This window comes from Erithacus rubecula, assembly GCF_903797595.1.
Source record: "Erithacus rubecula genome assembly, chromosome: 9".
Classification (NCBI taxonomy): domain Eukaryota; kingdom Metazoa; phylum Chordata; class Aves; order Passeriformes; family Muscicapidae; genus Erithacus; species Erithacus rubecula.
This window is the reverse complement of record NC_136660.1, coordinates 28,293,598-28,314,300: the sequence shown is the minus strand read 5'-3', so window position 1 is coordinate 28,314,300 and position 20,703 is coordinate 28,293,598. Positions and strand designations below refer to the sequence as shown.

The window sequence follows — 20,703 nt, the reverse complement described above, 5'->3', positions numbered from 1 at the left end:
ATACCTTCCCTGTCACAGAGGGGAGAATTGGCACCAAAGCTATCCCATCCTATCACAGGGAAAGATGTTTTGTGTCTGTGACTTGTGCACTTAAAGGAAATTGGTGAGATCTGTTCCCCTAGTCCTGCAGGAAAACAGGGATTTGGGCAGGGCAGGAAAGAAATGGGAGATCTCCTTGCTATTGTAACTGCTGGCACTGATAAATATCAGTCCTTACAGTAATTCCAAATATGTTTAGAATAATTAAAAGCAGTAGTCAATAGGTGTGTAATTCTGATAACTTCTCTTTCCTTTTGAAGTCAGAAAGAGTAAATGGCAGAATAATTTGAAAATATGGTCTGCCTTCTGTGAAACCAGGTAATTCAAAAACTGTTATTTGCATGCCTATTACACCTATTAAAGCCTTTTCATAATACTAGTTCAAACAAGGGTACAAGTTCTAAAGGTTTTTCCGACAATATGCTCATAAAATGGTTTATGAATGCTGCTTACTCAGAAATGCAAGATTTGCCTGTATTCTGTATAAGGTATCAGCCAGGTCTGTGTACAGTATTTAAACATTCAGTTCTAAACACTCTTTATCTTGGTGTATATATCACCAAATCTCTTCTTGAAGCAGAGTTAAGAGTAGGAGAAGCAATCTGGGCAAACTGAAGGTACCACTAACAGACTGGCAGGATACTTTGCTTTTTTGTTATATTTTATTCAATTCATTAATCTATCTGTTATGTAAGAAATTCTCAGTTGAGGGATAAAGAGACCTGAAATGTCAGAAAATGCAAATAAGTTCTGACTTATGTAAACTTATGTAAACAGTCCTAATTTTCAACTTCATCAGAATGCTGAATGGTTCACTTTCATTATCATTTATCTGCTGCCTCTGCTTGTATCCCAGTCCACATCCAGCTTTGAAACAGCTCTAGCTTTCAGGCATGTCTGTCAGTGCTCAGTGAAAATAAAAGCAAAAAAAAAAACACCCAAAAAAAACCCCACAACAAGAAGAAGCCATTAGAGGTCTTTTCTGTTGTGAATATAATCAAATCTTCTAGGAAAAGTCAGTGTACCATCAAAAACTTTCACCAGTGATGTCCTGGAATAGCACAAACCTTTAAAGAACTTCGTGATCTGATCACTTCAGCTAACAATTAATCTTCAGAAAGTTGACTGGCATGTTTTACGAATATCATCCTGCTGTAAATGCAGGGCAGGGTGCTTCATATTTGCAACTATCACATTTGACAGTACTGCAAATACTATTTTGCTTGAGTAGTGAAAGTGTGAGTCATTAGTTTGGTCTTTTTAATAATCTGTGTCTTGAATTTGCATACTTGGGATTTTTTCCTGGATGTATTTGAAAGACACTGGTCAGAATGATAATGATACAGACACATCATTTATTGAAATAATGCTATCAATCCATTCATGTGCTGCCAAGATCAGAAAAGAAGGGCAGCATTTTTTTGCTAATAAAAGAAACTGGTAGGAGCATATTTCTTGTCCTTCACAATAATTATACTTAAAATGACTGGTCAGATCACTGAGGTTCATTTTTGAAGCTCAAATAGCTAGAAAGTAGTTCTTCGCTAATTTCAGAATACAGTTGTCTTCTTAATTTGTTGCCTTTAGTTCTGCAAAAGGTACATATTGCTGTCTGCAGCTGTTTGGAAAAAAACCCACAGAAATAATGCTTAACAAATTTAAATAACTTCTTCTTGTGTGATAGCGGAAGGATAATAATGAAATACCCAATTAGGTTCCAGTACATGGGTCATCTCTTTCAAAATACAGTGAAAAATGTTTCCAGCACTGTGTGTTCAGAGAGCCAAATCTTTATAAATGTGCTTTCATTGGTGTGTTCTTACCTCTTGACCAGTTTTTGGTCACCTGTCCTATCCAATCTTAATTTAGTTGCAAGCACTCATTCAGCTCTGTGTGAAGGATGTCTGCTTCTGCAGGTATCAGAACACTCTGTGAGGATATGCAAACATTGTTGTCACTGCAGGGAAGAATTTATCCACTGGAAATGTTAGAACAGGAGCTCAGCTGCTTGCTGCATTTCCTGAAAAGATCAGAAATTTGCCAAGGAAATAATTTTCCTTCATGATATTCTGCTGAACACTCTTAATGATAATTTTCCTTGGAAAGGGAGTCACTGTGTCTTGTAAGACGTGAAAATCTGCAGGTGCTTCACACCTGGAACCTGTTGGTGAGAGCAGCTTCTCTGTGTGAGTGTTGTGGACTGTTCCTGCAGCAAAAGGCACCGACTGCAAACCCTTCAGCACCAGAGACCAGCCCGTGGTGAGGTTATGAATGTGCAGCAATCCTTTGTGCCCTGCTCCAGCATGGGGGCAGCTCACCATGTTTTAGGAGGGAGCAATGCTCAGTTACAGAATTAACAGGGAGCAGTGCCCTGGAGGGATGGGCAGGAGGAGGTGGAAGAGGGGAAAAAGAAATTTCCGTTTTTCTTCACCTTATCTATTCCTTATACTTCTCTTTCACTTTTCTTACTTTTTACCCTTGCTCTTTTTTTTTCCTCCTACCTCTTCCCCTCACTTAGTCTCCTTTCATCTCCTCTTTCCAGATCTTGCTGCAATTATCTGACTTTCACCGCCTCTCTGACACGTTTGAATTCTATTACAGCCACTTACGGTGCCTCCTCACCTGCTTCTCTGCATGTTGTGCTTTTCCTCCCTCAATATCCTGCCACGGTCCAGTGATCATCTGTAATTCAGCAAATGAGAGGGAAAACAGAGGTGCTGCCTCCCTTTCTGCGCCTTGTACTGATCTTGGTGACAATTCAGTCGGTCAGATAAAAGCCTGAGCGCTCACTCTCAGCCTGACTCTGGTTTTGCATGTTAAAAGGGCACTTGGTGGGTATTTCCATGAAGGACACAGAGGCATTACACAGTTCTGGATAACAGAGCTGGGTTTGAGTCCCTCCGGGGCATTTGTATCAAACTGGCACTTGGAGCACTCTGGCAGCTCCTTGGCTTGCTGTGGTTATGCAAAACCAGGACAACAGTGTAGTTTTTGTAATGCTGTTAAGGGCATTAAGAAAAGGGCACTCCTGCTTTCCAGAGAAGTGCAGGGTGTGCCTGCATTGTGTGTTTGGAGACTGAGTCAGGGAGTGGGTGCAGAACCTTGCCTGACTCACCCTGCAGTAGGTGTAGGATGGGTGAGCCTGAGCTCCCTGCGTTCAGGAGAGCTCCCGTGTCTCTAGAATACCAAGTGGGGCAGAAAAAATTATAAAAAGTCTACTTTTTAGCCCATACCCACAAGCTCACCTCACATAGCCTGAATTTGAAGGGTGATTTTTATACATATATGTATATGCAAGCATGTAAATGTATGCATATGTGGCTATATTGCTAGAGGTTTATTTACTTAAGTGGAAAAAAAGACAAAACAGGTATTCATTCATTTTAATGAACTAATGCTGAGGCATGGTGACAGTTCAGAAAATTCAAAAAACAAGGTCTAAGGGGAGGTGGGAAAGAAGCTGGTGTACTCTGCAGAGGAAACTTGATGGTGTAGTGGAATATGTGTGTGGGGAACTGCTAGCCTGGAAAAAAACATTAATGCAGTCTCTGCAGAATAAGCAAAAACCTTTCAAGAAAGGCAAAGTAAAGATAGAAAATGCTGCAATATTGTATTATTTTCTTGCCTTTCAGTCCTTTACATGATTCATTACTTTGATGTCTTCTGTTAGTAGAGTAAATAGACATAATATTGCTCTCCCCTTCCCCTCAGAAACAAAGGTAATCTTACATTTCTTCCATCTGAATAAAACTCAAAATGAATCAAGCAGTTCCTCCTTATAACATATCCATAAATCCCTTTGGAATCAAAAAAATCCAAACACCCAGCAAAACAAGACTGCTTTGTCCTTTTTGAAGTGTGGATGGATCTCATTCTGCAGTGTCCAGATCTAGGCTAGCCCTCCTTTATACTCTCTGCTCAGCTTAGGAGGGGCTTGAAGATTAAAACCTTGCTGGTGATTGACATTTCTCCAAAAGCAGGAGAGACACAAGGATGCTGTAATTATAAAAATGGCTCAGCTTTGGTCCTGCACCCAGCTTTCCCTTGGCTTTGTGCCGTAGCAGTGAAGAGTTCATGCTCCAAGAAGCAGTAACTAGACAGTGTTTCATGCTGAGCTCCCTTGTCAGGCAAGCTCAAACTCTCCAGGCAGCATCCCTGCAGTCAGGTAGATTCTCTGCTGATCAGGTTAAAAATAACCTGTGTCACTGAATATTCCATATTACCTGTCTACAGGGCTGAAAAAGTGAAGTGGCAAAAAACAGCATACAACAATCACAAAGTAAACTGGGATGCCAGTGATTCAGATTTTATAGGCTGTATTTAAATACCCTGCTTCCATGTCAGTCTCTTTCTAGGAAAATGACTCAGTGAGCTGAGTGAGGTACTTGTGACCACTACAGTTCAGCTCTAAAAACTTGGGGCACCTGTATCTAAGTGTGATCCTTCAGAGAGTCGTTTGGGTTGGAGAGAACCATTAAGAATGTCAAGTCCAGCCATAAACCTAGCACTGCCAAGCCCACCACTAAACCAGGTCCCCAAGTGCCACATCTCCAGTCTGTTAACTCCACCACTTCCCTGGGCAGCTGTTCCAGTGCTTGAAAACTCGTTCCATGAAGAAAATTCTCCTATTTCCAATCTAAACCTTCTCTGGCACAACTTGAGGCCATTTCATCTCTTCCTTTTGCTTTTTACTTGGAAGAAGACCTTGCTACAACCTCCTGTCAGGTAGTTGTAGAGAGCCATAAGGTCTCCTCTGAGTGTTCATTTTGTCTGAAAAAGCTTATTTCATTAATTTAAGTGAAAAAGAAAAGCTGCCTGTATAATCTAAGAAATAAGAAGACTACAGATTAGGACCATGAGCCAGGAAGGAGGGGATTACAGCAGGGCTAATGTGACCCATTGTGTTTTGTTGATTTATTGCAGGGGGGAGAGATTAAACTACATATGTTAATTAAGCAGTTTCACACATATTCAGTCAAAAATATTGAAATCCAGGACAATTAAATTTTGTGTTAAACTTTAATAGAGATCTAAAGTTGAAGCTACTCATGTCCTACAGTTATGAAAGCACTTAATTGCTTTGCTGGATTGGATTCCACAAGGACTACTGCTACTGCTGAGTTTTTGAATTTTTAGTTGAGAGATTTCTGTAGAAAGTTCAGCACCCACTGGTCTGATGAGTAGTTTCCACCCCCTAATGAAGAGATCTGTTATGTACACCCAGTCACATTTGGCTAACTTGCTGTTTCTGGGGCAAAGAAAGGGTGCATCTATCACAAATAGCATTTTCTTGAATAAATCAAAATGCTTTTTTTCATTTACCTCAAGCCATGTGTATGCTACAGGCAAGAAGCTGCTCTGTGTTTAATGTAAATAACAGATCTGTTCTATCAAGTTCATTCCCAGTGTACTTCCTCTGACATCAGTGACTTCAGTGGATTTAATCCAGGGGTGAATTTGGCTCTTCCTGTTCTGTGTAGGTAAATCTTCAGGCAGTGCTAATTAGGAGAATGTCAACTGATTTTACCATTCCATTATGCTGGACTTTGTAAAGGTTATTTATATCGTTCTACATCAGGGCCCAGTGAGAGAATATTTCTGGTGGCAGTTCATCTATTAAAATAGCTGCAAGAAAATGTAAGCACTGGAGCTAAAAATAAAACTTTGTTTCTCAACAGAGCAAGTGACAGCCACATGCATATTTCCAAATTCTAGCATTCTCATGTTTACTGAATAGAAATTGCTTTGCTTTAATTATGTTAATAAACACTACCATGTTACTGGAGTAACTCCTGTTAAGTGGAAGGCAGATGTAAATGTAGCAGTGTCTGCAAAGACTTCTCAGCAGAGGTGGTGGTTGTTTCCCATGCTTTGATGATCTGCTGGCTTTAAAACAAGTGACACAGAGGGGTTTTCTGGTGTGTGTTTACTGTTGATGACAGATTTTCTGTGTGAGCTGACTGTGGCCTTTATCTAAGATCATTAATAGATGACCTTACATCAAAAGATAATATTTGTGCTTACATGATATTTTGTCAAACACATTGTATAAACCATTAAAGGAAGCTTTTACTGTAGAGCACATGCAACTAAGAACTCTGTTTAATTCAAGCTGTATTATTTGAATATTTAGTTCACTTTCTTTTGTTCCAGTTCAAGCATAAATCACAGTGGCTCTCCTCTCAGTTATGATGCTCCCTTTGCCAGTTAGTCATTATAAAATGCTGGAGGTGCATCTCAGTAACTGGCCATAATGCAGCATTGCAGAATATTTTCCAGAATGGACAGTTCATGTCAGAACAACCTCTGTAAATGTCTGGGTGTATCACAGGCTGTCAACTCCTGGCCTCCCATTTTTTCTCAGCCTTGTGTGTTCATGTTTTTTGAGAGTGGGGTAGAAAAAAAAAAAAAGCTTTTGAGACAGCACACCATCCTTAACTGGTAAAAATGGTTTGTTTTCCAATCTTGCACTACAAATCAGTTGCTTTCTGTGCTATCATTATATATCCATATTGCTTCTAAAAGCAAGCAAAACATGCTGAATGAGATCAATGCTCTCTTGCCTTGCTGCTGCCAGAACTTCTCTTGCTGTTTGGTGGGGCTGTTTTGTGCATGAAAAAAAGGGGTTCACATGAAAGGGACTCTGCTTCTAAGCAGTCTTCTGTATTTCTGATTTTATGTTTGTTGTTTTACTCTGAGGTCAGAGCAGTATTTAGAGTAGCTCCAGGATGAGTTTCAGCCATGCTGGCTGCCCACAGACCCTGCCCAGTTGAGTGCAAGGACACACTGAACACCTTTTCTTTCCCTGAGCTATCCTTCTGTCAAGGAGACACGAAGTTTTCCTTCAGAAATGTCACCACACATTCCACTGAGAGATATTCTTACACAAAGAGCATCCCTGCATAACCTCAGGAAACCTGACGTTCCAGTACATCTACCAACAGAAACTTTCCTGGTAAAGAGAGAACTTGCATTGGACTTTTTAGATTATTTTCCATCTCCAAACTCCCATCAGTTTCATGCTTGAGCTAGTAATAGTCTATTATGTTTTATTCAAGTGGTTACAGGGAGTATTATTGCCATGGATGTCTTTCTCAGGTACTTGGAAGCACATCCTTTCAGTGTGCACTCACAGTGTAGTTCCTCATAAACACTGCAGCGTCCAGTGGCACGCTCAAGGACTCGCAGAGGAACTGCTTTTCCTTGCCTTGCTTTTTGAGAGTGACAGTGATTTCCTCAGGTTACCAGCCTGTAATTCAAAGACTATTCTGCTTTCCCAGCTAATGAAGTGAGAACAGCTCTCCCTGTAAAGCAGTAGTTCTTTCCTGAGTAACATCCTGTCAGGAGACACTGAGGCTTGGCCATCTATAAAAATGCCAGTTATTTTTATTTAGAAGCTTCAAATTAAATGGCGTAAAGGAAATTAAAGAAAAAAATATACAAACTCATGATAGTTGGAAAGCAGCTGGTGGATTTGTGTTATTGGAGAGCTTTGGTACAGAGACAGGTAGACTAAATAGAAATCTTACCAGCATCCCCTGATAAAATCACAGGCTGACAATTCAGCCTGTCATTTTGTAGAGGACTCTGACAGAAGTGTTTTCTTTGCAGCTGAGAAGACAGAAACACATTATGAATTCTTAAGGTCGATGCAAGGAAACAGAGCCCTGCAAAACATGTTTAATATAGGTTTGATTTCCTGTGGAATGTTTTCCAGATGTTCTCTCAAACAGGCCTCTAAAAAATGATGCGAGGTAATTTTTTTTTTTTTTTTGCAAACAGAAAGAGAAAATTCTGTTTTGTGTCACAGCATCTGAGAATCACTGTTCTACTTCTTTATTGCATTACCTTGTGCTCAGAATTTTCACCATATTTTTCAAAATCTTTTTTATTACACAAAAGGTCAGTAGTATATAAATATTTATATAACCCAATTTCAAATAAATCATACTTGTTTAGAATCACATTTGAGCTTAGTAGTTTCCCTTAAACCCAAAGGAGACCTAATATATTAAATTAAAATTACTCTCATGCATGATCTTGAGACGCTTAGAGGATTTAATTAACATTGATAAACTATGACATTAGTGTTTTGTTAAGTTCTTTTGATTTTCTGTAGCAGATACTGTGTACGAAGATCTAACTGGTCTCTAGCAGATGACATGAGCAAAAGGAAAGGAAAATATTAACAGAAAATGGTATAGCACTTATTTTATTTTGCTTTCCACAAAGTTCAGTGAAAGAACATAGGTGTAGGTTATTAATTTGCTAATAGAAGAAAAGAAAGGAAACTATGTTTGTACTTTTAATTTTAAAATACAGATATACCTAGGTGGAAATGCTTTTCATTTTGCATGACTGAATTTCATAGAGTTATATATCCATTTTCTGGATTATTAAATGTCCAGGGGGCCCCTGGTAAGCAAAAAGTCTGAGCAGGAACAAAAATGCTGGGAAATGTGGTGGGGACATGGTGCAGGCAGAGGCTGGGTCAAGTGTGGGTGCTGCTCTGGCCAGCCTTGGTGGGCTCTGTGCCTGTGCTCTGAGCAGGCACTCCTGCTGCTAGAAGGCATCCCAGTGAATCTTGGGTGGTCCATGGGGTTTGTTCCTGTGTCTGGTTATCCCACAATCCAAATAGGCTGCCTCTGTGTAATTGGGCATTTTCTGTATTTTGCTTCCACATGAACAACACAGTTTTGAGAGGCAAGTTGAATCTAGAATCAAATATTTGCTTGGGTTTAGGCTGCCAGACATTTAAGATAACCAAACAGCAGCAAAACCAGATAAAAAACAGCTTTCTGTTAGGAGCTGGTATTTGGGGTCTAAAATCCTGTAATAGTTTCTGCCTGTGTTGGAAAATATTTGAATCAGCTCATGTGAAAGAAACTGCCTCCAATATTCAGGTCTTGGGAAGCAAATGGTTTGCCAGCAGAATTCTACTTCTTTACCCTTCCCACTCTCCAAAAGATGCAAAGCTGAGCTGGGTGTCAGGGTGCAGTGTGGGATGAGGGTTTCCTGGGGACTCCAGGGACAGGCAGGACAGAACTGTCAGGCTGGGCTCATCCCACCACTCCAGCTCAGGAGCAGGGCAGTGCCAGGCATGGAGCATCTCCCTGGGGACAGGGTGGGACATCAGGCATGGGCAGACCTGGCTCAGTGGGGCCATGGCTGGGCAGGAACATCAGTGACCCCAGGGCCTGGGCACTGTCATTGTTTGAGAAGCAGGGCAGCAGCCAAGCACAAACCAGGCTTTTTGTTGGGAAAATTTAGTGGGGTTGCTGTTTAATAAATACGTGGGAAAGTGAACTCTTAAATAAAAATGTCAAAATTTGTAGTTGCTCACAGGTGTGTGTAGATAGCTAAGGAGGTGTAAGATTTATTACACAACTCTAGTGTATTTAAAAAAAAAAAAAAGATGGATCAAACTACTATGTGCAGGGAGAGTCGCTTCTTGTTTTGGAATTCTTCTGAGGCTTTTTTCATCCCACTGGTTGATAGAGTTGCTTATGTGGCCTTTGCCTCATTTTCTCACTGTTCATGAAAGAAAGAGAAAATGAAATGCTCCACCAACAATGAAGCCATTAGTTTGGCCACATACCAGCCCTTGCAACCAGCTCTTGCATCCCAGCAGAAGCAGCAGCACTCCAGCCATACAGGAGCTATTTGTAGCCACAGTAGGACACTGCAGTTGACCCCCACTAAAGAAGAACAAGTATTTTGACTTGTTGGTTTTTTCTGTAATGGTGCCATTTATCACTATGACACACATTCATTGACTTAGTCTGGCTTTTTTCAGTGTCAGATTTATACCTCTTTTCTGTTTTGAATATTGATGCAGCACTTCCCTTACGTGACTGCACTGCCAAATGGTGTCTAGACTCTAGAGCAGCTCTGACTAATTAGTGTAGTCACCTCAGTCTCCCAGCCCTGGCATTTACGTACTCTGTATGTTCCTGCTATAAATAGGTGCCTAAACACAGGCAGCACTGCAAGGAGGGGGCAGTGAGAATGTCCAGAGCCTACCTGGCATCCCTGAGGTGTGGCACAGGAGCACTGTCCCTCCCTGCACTCCCAGCAAGGTTGTGACCACTCACTTGGGCATCACAACCTGTGTTCTCTCCTCGAGACCTCAGCCCTTGTGTACCAACAGTACAGTCAGAGAGGAAAAAAGAAAAGAAATCAACACCTGCCATCCCAGTGATGATGGTGCTTCTTGAGGAGGAGTCTGGTTCAGGGTGTTCCTTTCTGATAATCATGATTCGCACCAAATCCAAACTAAAAATTGTAAAAGTTTTCTGAAACTTCACAATTTGTGTCATACTTTTAAATATTGCACCAATGCTAAAGCTGAATTGACCATCCTTAAAGAAGAACTGATAAATATCAAAGATAACTTCAGGACATCAAAGAACTTTTACAGAACCTTGAGAACAAAAAGTAGTGAAAACCTAATCAGGGTTGCCTATGCAGTGGGCTGTGCTAATATAAAATTAAATTGCTTCAAAAATTATATTCAGATTCAATACAGTACTGCTATTAAGAAAGCTTATTTGTAAGCAAAAATGCGAAAGTTTTGAATTATCCAGCTGAGTATTTGAAGAGCCACTATCATAAGGAGAGCAAATTAACTTTGCTTCCTTTGTATTTTTAACTGTTACAAATAATTTTACTGGTACTAATACAAAGCATTAGAGAATAGCAGGTTTGGGATTTTTTTATCTTCTTTTCAGAAAGACTGTTTTGTTATTTGAGCAGGTTTTCTTTGAATTTGCTGATGGGACTATTCTTATTTTTCCAGCTAATGGCATACAAAATATTGAACATAAGCTTTCCAGAACAACCACAGGTTTTCCAGGGCTAAGATGGGATTAATTTAATTTGTGGGGTTTTTGCCCTACAAAGAGATGATTTCTTTTTTTTCTTTTTTTCCCTCTTCCTGGGAGGAAGATTTCTGAGTAGTACCTTATTTATCCAAGGAAAAGGGAACACATGATAAATGTGGCTGTGCACAACGAGGATTTTGTGACAGAAAAATAAATTAATATTTCCTTTTAAATGTGGCCCTGCTACATGGTATGAACAATATAAAACTGCCTTTCTGTTTCTCTCCAGCAGTGAGATACCTCTGTGTACACTGCACATGATGCAAAACTGTAATTCTGTTTGTTCTCTGGATAACAAAACTGCTCAGTCATGGGTTAGAAACCCCAAGTTGTCACCTACAAGTTCCATCCTGCTGAAGGAGCACTAAGTTAACACAGTGCATATTTTTGATAGGGCTGCTGTTACCAGATTGCTCTGATCCTTCATCCCTAAAAGGATTGTCTCTTTTCCCAAACAGTTCTTAATATTCATGTGCAATACTTTAGGATAAATGGTTCTCATTAGTCTAATTTGTCTCTCTCTCTAGATAAATAGCAGTACCCCTGTTTTGGTGCTCACTGATGGGCACACTTTTATCACTGCCTGTCTACTGGAAGTGTTTGGGGCTGGATCTTCAGTGAGTGTTAATCAGCAGATCTTCACTGCAAGTTTTGGAGTATTTTATGGCAGATGGAGGTCTCTGTTTTTATTTTCTGGCCTTAACTTTATCTCCAGTGCAAATGAATCTACATAACTATCAGGTGTAGTTAACAGCTCAGGAGAGGGTGAGAGTTTGGATTGTGTGAAGTTTGGATGACTGGCTAGGGAAGGGTTTTGTGATAATGTCCAGTAATTCTCAGACCAGAGCCATCTGAACTATATTTGACTTATAACAACTTGAATGTGCAATGTTGTCACATCATTACTTTTTATGACTGCAAAAATTCTTCAGAAATTCACATGGAAATCAAGGTGTATGCAAAAGAGAGGTAGCAGAGGTATTTTTAGCCTCCTTTAGGGTTTACAACAAGTAAGTTTTTTAAGCAGGCTGGGTAGTAAATGACTGGTTTTATTCCATAGTTATCAGTCCTTAAAAACATTTAGAGAAGAGAAGTGTTTTAAATGATCTCTGGACCAATGCATCTAATAATTACCTGAGAGAACTGGGCATTTAAGAATGATGAAATGATTGCAAGAAGTGTTTTCAGGTTTATCAAGATGCTGATTGTATAATCCATTGCCAAAAAGATTTTTTTGTGCTCACATAAATAGTGAAATTTAGATCTGAGGAGCGACTTTGGAAATACAAGAATACTGTATATGCAGAAGGCTTGCCCTTTCTACCATGGCAGAGATTTTTCATACTAGATAGATTTCATAGGCTCTATTCTGTTCAAAACCTGAGTTCATCCAGGTATTAGTAGAATCAGAAAAACCCTTGGAAACTGTCAACTCTCTTTGTTCCCAATTGATCCAAAAGCTGGATTCAAGCCACTATCTTAATTACTGACTGGGAGAGGAATCACTGCAGTGACAGAGGGTTTCCTTTCTCAGATTTTCCTCATGGTGCTGCAATTTATCTCTTTCCATACCTTCAGACCCATTTCTTCTGAGACTGTGTCCTGGTAGGTACAGAATATATTCACTAGCTAAGTAGGGATTTCATGTAAATTCAGAAATACACACATATATACACATACATATACATATATGTATATACATACATTTTTATGTATGACAGATTGCTAGAGAGGTTGACTTTTTAAAGCTATTAAAGGTACCTGGGTACAGAATTCCATCTCAAGGTTAAGTGGTTAAATAAGGCAAGATAGGGAGTGAAAAGCTTTGGGTTGACTGTGGCTTGAAGGCAACCATGGATTTGCTGGTGTCAGTACAGTTAGCTAGAGATGGAACTAAAATAAGGCCATGAGAACAGTTCTCATAAATTCAGGTATTGCATGGAGTTTATTTATAGGATGCTTTCTCAAACTAAGGCTCTGAACCTTTTGATGTTTGCCCATCGTTACTTTCAGGCCAGTTAATGATGTGTATCCAGTCCCATCCTGGGGTAGGTAAAACAATAAAGCAAACAAAAATAATTAGTCTCTGGAGCATGTAAACAAATAAAGTAAATCACTTGCAAATCACTTGTTTCTGCTAACTTTTGTGGAGTTGTTGCAAAAGCGAAAAAGAGCATTTATATTGCAAATCTGCATAATGCTGGAGCAGTCATGAAAATTCATAGATTATTCTCTTCTGATTTTGAGAGGGCTTTGCATTAGGCATCTGATCCTGAGACATTACTGTGGTTTGTCAGATGCAAAAGAACATTTTTATACCTGTTTCACAAAGATTGAAGTGGAGAGGAAATTTATTTTCATGGATGAAGGTCTAAATAACACTGTAAATAAACAAAAGTCATTACTCTAGGATGAGCAGGGGAGTGACTGTAGGGTGTGACCTTGACCCACCTCATCAATGCCTTGCAAATTCACAGACCTGAATGGCAGCATTATGTATTTAATTCACAAATAACCAGAAGAGGTCCTGTCTGTTAATCCTTTTAATTTCCAATATGTTGGTAATCAGTTACCACAATACAGCTTCACTCCTGGGCTTCAAGCACCTCCTGCATGAAATCAGTGCTGTCCCCTCCTTGTCATGGGCTGGCTGAGGTGAGTGAAGATAATGTGGCCACTTGCAGAACTGGATGCAGAGCACACTTCCCTTTCACCTCAGCCCTGCACCCAGTACTCTGGAGTGTGGATAAATGCAGGTTTTGTGAGAACAGATAGATTTTTTGTGCTGTGGCTCTGGGGCTGAGGAGGCCCTGGCAGCTGGTCCTGCCTGCTGCCCCAGGGGTGAGCCCACTCCCTGGAAACCTGGGACACACCAAAGAAGTCTTGCTTCAAGTCTTGCAGTGAGAGTCTTGCTTGCTCTGTGAGCACAAACATACAGTTTTGTGTAAGCAGTAAAACAGCAGAAACTCTGTTCTAATAAAAGTTAGAGTTCAGATCCAGGCAAAATGACTCTTCATATGATGAAATCACTCTTTGTCTTCTTCTCTTGGCATGAAAATGCAGAACATTTCTTATAATAGAGGGCTTGCATTTCCCTGTTGTTCTGTTCCCTTTTGCTGTTTTCTTACACTTTTTTGTTCTGACTTCAAAAATAGATTCTGGGAAATGATGCGTCTTAGAAAGAGACTCTCAATGGCTGAAATGCATCCAATATGCGTTTAAGTTAAAGAATATTAAGCCTTGTCCAAAAACAGAGAGTGTAAAAGGTAAGAATGCCTTCAGGCTTGATTTTTAAAGATACACATTTTTTTTCCTGTTGCAGATCTCGCCTTGCAGATTTCTTCACAAACTGCCAGCCCGAGTCACGCTCCGTTAGCAGCTGTCTGAAGGAGAACTATGCTGACTGCCTGCTCGCTTACTCAGGGCTCATTGGTAAGAGGCAGGGGAGGGTGGGGGCTTGCTCATGAGGAAAAAAACCCCAAAAAAAAGCATTTTGAAGCCCCTGTGTGAAATAAAAACTGGAATATAATGTTGTATTATATGATACTAGGCCAGTTTCTCCATTTACATGTACTGGCCTTGTTTCCCCTTACAGAGATTATAATCTACAGAGAAGCTTGTACATTACAAGAGAATTAAGGATGGAAGATAAGGAAAGGTGCTTGAATTTGAAATAAATGCAAGCTTAAAAAGTGAAGGTTGAATGTAGACAGGTCTGAGGAGTAGGAAGTTAACAAGTGGAAGTGCAGCTTGGTTGATATTGCAGCTGTCATCACAAGTTTGGCTAAACACCTTCAAAGAAAGGTAGTACCTGAATCTGAGCTATGAAACAATAGATCAATCCAGCCTTTTATCAATTCCAGCTGCTATTCTCTCCATGTTACCCTTCTGTCCACTTTAAGTGTTTTCAGAGATGCCTGTCAGTGAGATGAGCTGAGACCAAATCTGAAATCTCCTTCCCTCCCCAACATAGTTATTTTTATTTGTTGTCACCTTCCTGAATGTCAACAGGCACAAGGATGCCTTTATGGAAGCCAAATTCCACATGCCACACTCAGTATTTGATTCCTGAAAGAGAGAGATCATGTCAAGAAGCTGAATGTGCTGTAGAAATATCATAGTTGGGCAATAAATAACAAGTGAATGTCAAAACTCTGAAACAAACAAATTTGAAAGGCCACCAGATAAGGTGTTTTTAAGCTTAGCAGTCTGCACCTGCTGCAGTGCAGTAATATCTCCTTCTGTTGGGCATCAAGGTGCCAGCTGAGGCCCTGAAGCTGATCCTGCTGTTAAATAAATGTCTCTGGACATAAGACTGAAATGAAAATATTTCTAGAATAGTTTGGGTTTGCTGAAAAATGACTGAAAGCTATACTCAGTGGCTTCTTCTTACCATTCTTACTACTCTAGCAGCTAACAAGTGAGCTAAATCCATGTGGCAGTGGCTAAAATGAGATGTGATGGCTTCAAAGGATATTCTTCTACCACTGAAGAGATTAGGACAGTATGCAAAGGCTATAACATCTGGAGAGTTATGACAGAATGTCATTTGACTCTGAAACAGAGAATTGAATAGCCTTGAAACCTGATCTTGTCAATGAGATGCTGCTGGCAAGGAGTAACTTTACTAATAGACACTTCTGGGTAAGATCTGCCAGGTTCATGCTGAACCTAGAGAATTTTGTTGGCAGTTTTGTTGGTTTCATTGTTCAGTTTAACCCCAAAGATGACCCAGTTCCTCTTGTGAGGTGTTCTTGTGCTGCTGGGGATGACCATGCTGCAAAACTCTGTCACACATCAGAAATGTGGATTGGGTGCCTAAGGAGTTCAAGTCAAAAGGAGATCTAGTTTTCAAAGGGAAAAATATACATTTTTCTTCCTTCCTGCTTGCCCCTAGAGACATGCAAAAGAGGAACTGACTGGTGTTACCAGAGTTTTTGCTTCTCAGTAGTGATTCTGTTAAATCAAGAAATTATCAAAACATTTCTTGTGCTGAAGCAGTAAATTTCTGCTTCTGATACCAATCTGATATGAAAGTGGAGTAAGGCAGAAATCAATGATATAATCTTTTAAATGTCTGCTTAATAGATACAAAACACAAGAAGAGTTAGACTGTAAGAAGATGGCAAAGATCCATTTGTTCATCAGAGCTTCAAGATCATAATTTAATTAACATAAAATATTGTTCATTAAAATATTATTTTGTTTAGCCATTTCATTAAATGTACCAAAATTGCACCTCCACAGAGTTTGTTCAGGGAACTGAGGCTTCTCTATGAATTGAGTCTTTCCTTAAATACAGGGGTGTAAATGAGAGTTAACTTCACTGAAATTAGTGGAATCTCACCTAAAATTAATGACTTTAAATGGAAATAGAGCCAGACACAGTTTTTATATGAGATGCTTTATCAATAAAATAGAAAACATCTGTAGATGCTGCTTTAATGTTTACATTAGGGTACTATGTATGTAATTTTAAATATATATATATGTTTTAAAGGAAGTTGGAAAACCTCAATTCATTTCTTTAGGCTCATTGTAGTATAGGTAAAAGTTAATATTTTTTCTAATTAACAGAAAAATATAAAATATAATTGATGTAAAAGGGGACTGTGGATATCCACGTTTCAGTCAGTGCTTTGGTTACAGCCTGGCTAAGGCATCTGGACCTTCTGCAGCCCAGATTAATTAAATTTTGCTCTAAGTGCTGACTTCAAGATCTGCTTTAGCATTCACTTTCTGACACATTTTCTTTTTTCTCCAGTGAAATCCATCCAATTCCCTGGTATTCCCTAGAATTTCATGAGACTGTGTGAACAAGTTGATTTTGCTTGGGGCCAAGGAAACTTCAGCCCCTCGCCCCTTCTTGCAGACTCCCCATCCATCTTCTTAATTCATCCTAATTTGAGCAACCTCTTGGCTGTTTTCAGGCCAACTCTGCTTTGGTCTAAAAGGTCTGTCTGCTGACTTTTGAGACCATTTTGGAGCTGTTTGGTACCTGGAGCTCAGAAAACCAAGCATGTCCTATTTTACTGCCAGCCACCATGGTTTCTCTGATCCCTTAGTGTCCATCAGCAGAATTTCCAACATGCCAGCCAGTGGAGGGGGAGGGAAGGGAAAAGCACACGTTGGGAAAAAAGAAAATCCACCCCAGGAAACCAAGCACATAATCTGCTTGGGTTCACATCTGCCCCCAGGTTTAAATGACAGACTGATTTTCTACTAGCTGCTCTTTCAGCCACTCTGTTTTTGCTGGATGCACAGTTTGTGTGCTGTGTATACACTTTCCTTGTCCTGTCTTTCCTGTATTCATCAACCCTAATTGTACCTTGGTATCTGTTACACTTTTAACCCCTGTCTTAACCCATTTTAATTACCTTATTACCTCTTTGTGATAAGAAAGTCTTAGCTCAGTGACCTTTTTAATTTCCTTGGCACCTTTCTGTTTTTTTAACCCTTCCATAAGCATTTACTAATTAGAACTTTCTTTCAGTTTACTATTTTCTTTCCATTTGCAAAATCATCTTGATTTTCACTTTCTTGCACTTCTTTTCAGATCATGTTGCAAGGCTGAAATAGTGTTCTGGGCCATCACATGGATGAGGGAGAGACATTTTAATGTGTTTTATTTTAATTTAACATCATTCCTCTTCTTATTTATCTACTGTCCAGTTTTCATTAACAATGTAAATTATGTTTGCCTATTATACTAAATTCTCTATCTCCATTTAATGAATTTTCAACCATGCTGTTTACTCATGTACTAGTGACATGTAGAATTCAAGCCATTATTAGTGCTGTTATCTGTTAAAAGCTGCAGGAAGCCAAAGGTGTGGGATTTTAGTCAAATTGAAGAACATCCTAAAGCAAGAGAAAAGATGCTTTTTGTGAATTTCACAATAGGACCACATTCATTTTCACATCCATTACTGTCTTTCTCAGGCCAGCCCTAGTGCCTGTTGTGCTTTGTCTCCCACGTCACATATGAGGCAGTTTGCATGTTGATTTGTTCATTTCCCAGCACTGCCTGGTGACTGAAAGGCTGTTAGACATCACTCTGTGATTTGTGGTAGTTCTAATGTTCCTTTTTTTAGCTTGATGTTTGATTTCCCGTCTGCTATTGCAGACTGTTGGACCCTGGACCTGTGGACCAAATTTTCTCTCCTAGTGTACACTTTGGGTCTCTAACATTTGTCCTTCATCTATTCCATCTTCTTAATGACTACTTTGATGTCAGTTTTGAGGAGATGTGATCACATTTCCTCACGATATATGACCTGTCCTAGAATTGCAAATTATCAAGTGAGGAACATGTTCCCTGAAGCAGCTGGCAGCTGTTCAGGTCTGGAATACCTTCCTCTTTTTATTTAATTTTTCCCTTTTGGTCAGACAAATAAAATAAAGATTCAAACTTCGCAATCCTTAGGAAAGTTTGAAATATCTGACCTGCTGGGGTAGTTCATTCAGTAAGACTACTGGCTTGAGCAAGTGTTTATCATACAACAGTTTCCTGATCCAGAGGAGTGATGAATAGTTGCTGTGCATCTTTTAGAACACAAAATGCCTGCTTTGGTTTCATTTCATTCTTGCTTGCCTTGAGCTGGCATATAAATGGGAGAATATTTACCCAACAGTTTGTAACAGAGTTAGAATGACCCGGTGGTTGGAAAGCTGTTGACAAATAATCACTGCACTGAAGAAGTAGTGAAACAGCAGGATTAATAATAATTTATTACCTGCAAAGAATCTGCTGTACCTTTTCATGCATGCTGTTTTTTGCTCTGCTCATCATCCCCATCACTTGCTGGCAGGTCCCTCATGAGCACCCTGGGGTTAACCCTGCTCCAAGATGTGTAGGGCTCCCCTCAGCATGGCCAGCCTTCTCCTCACTCATGCATTTCAGAAATGCTTTTTCATTCTGGTTGCAGACTCAAGGAGGAAGCACAGCTCTGACTACCTAGTTTCAGCCATTTATTTGCAGCTAGAATTAAAAGGAGAAAAAACACAAGCAAGGAAGGAACATCATTTTTTAAATTGCAGCTCTAAGGACACAGTCCACGTGTGCTTGATTTGGCAGCAAAACCCTTAAAGAAGTGCTCACCTCCTAACCCAACCCATCCCTCCCTCTGCCATGGTTTTCTACATGTCAGTTCTGCTGATGCAGCCCTCTGTGGGAATCCTTTTTGGAGGGAAGAAATGTGTCTTCAGTGTGTGAGTCGTGCTGCAGCCCCTGAAGTGATGCAGACCACAGAGGTGTGAAATACAGCACAGGGCTGTAGAGTCTGAGAGCAGGAACTGTTCAACCTGCTGTGTTGTGACCCCAGCCCCGAATGCACAACTTCCCAAGGGCTGTTTGCCATCTTGGGGTGGAAGGAATGCCTCAGTGCAAGGGTTGCTCAGTGCTGTGCTTCACTCTGGTGACAGGCACCGTGATGACCCCGAACTACATCGACTCCAGCAGCCTCAGCGTGGCCCCGTGGTGCGACTGCAGCAACAGTGGCAACGACATTGATGAATGCCAGAAATTTCTGAATTTCTTCCAGGACAACATATGCCTTAGTGAGTACAAAATTAGGTGTCTTCTAATGTGTTGTAGGGTGTTTTCTGGAATTCCTTTACTGCTTGAGTGTGTTACGACACATCGAGGCCATCGCCTTGCACTTTGTTGAGCGTGGTTCTGCTGTGGGTGTAAAAATTAAAAGAATGAGCAAATATGACTGATTACTGTGTGTTTTATGGCCAAGACTGCAAACATGAGAAGCTCTTAGAAAAACAAATCAACCCCCAAAGTTGTATGCTATTGAAATGTGTTTACATCACAGGTCATATTTGGAGCCTTACAGTCAGGCAGCATCTTCACCGTGGAGTTGCAACACCTGAGGGGTTTTTTGTATAATTTAAGAACTTCATGTAAAAAAAACATGTTGTTTAGGATATGAAGGATTTGCTGGAAGTAAATATAAATTGGATTGTGCTTGCAATTTACAGCCAACTTCATTTCTTTTAGGATATTTGATCTCAGATGCCTGGTTTTAACACAAGTCTGGATAGTAACTATTGTAAAGATTTTGTTAAATTATTGATTTTTTTTTTTTCTGTCGGACTCACTTCCAAATTAGGGACTATTATAAATTTCAGAATGGCTCAGTGGAGTCGATTTTGGCAGGTTCTCTTTTCAAATTTCCTGTCTGCCTGGAGCAGCATAATTGGATGATGTGGAGTGTGCATCAGAGTTTTAATTTCAGACAAATGAGGAGACCAAAAGAGCTTGGCTTCCCTAGTCTAGCAGAACAGAAGTTGAAAGGATACGTGATTGTCCTCTGAAATTGCATTTGCAGGGCAAGCCCAGGGAGGGGAAGGGATTTCTTCACCTGCAGGACAATGTTGGCATAAGATCAAAAAGGCAGATATTGGCCATGCATATTCAGGCTTTAAATGGGAAAATTATTAACCATCAGACTAGAGTTAAGAAATAGGCTTCCAGCAGGAGTTTGGAGGGTAGAAGTAGTTTTAAAAGTCATATTTCATCAGCTTATGAAAAGAAGCAGACATCATTGGTTTTCTCAGAAACAGTAAATGAGCTCAGTGATCCAGACTGGCCTGTCCAGCCCTACAGACTTGAGCTGATGCTAGTGCAGGGTTCAGTGTTTTAGTGGAGAGTTTGAAAATGCTCACTGGTGACTTCTCAAGAGGCAGCATTGCAGTGAAGGCTCAGGGAGTTCTGTGCACAAAGACCTGAGTTGCTCTGTGATAAACTATTTATTAAGCTTTGGAAGAACAA

General features: G+C 40.0%; 1 protein-coding gene across 1 annotated transcript in view; it reads left to right on the top strand.

Moving 5' to 3' along the window:
- Window positions 1–20,703, top strand: part of GFRA1 (GDNF family receptor alpha 1) — a 131,273-nt gene that overhangs the window by 82,458 nt on the left and 28,112 nt on the right. The window contains exons 5-6 of the mRNA XM_079312495.1: window positions 14,245–14,354; window positions 19,347–19,481. Coding sequence (XP_079168621.1) covers window positions 14,245–14,354; window positions 19,347–19,481 — 245 coding nt within the window. The remainder of the gene's footprint in view (window positions 1–14,244; window positions 14,355–19,346; window positions 19,482–20,703) is intronic.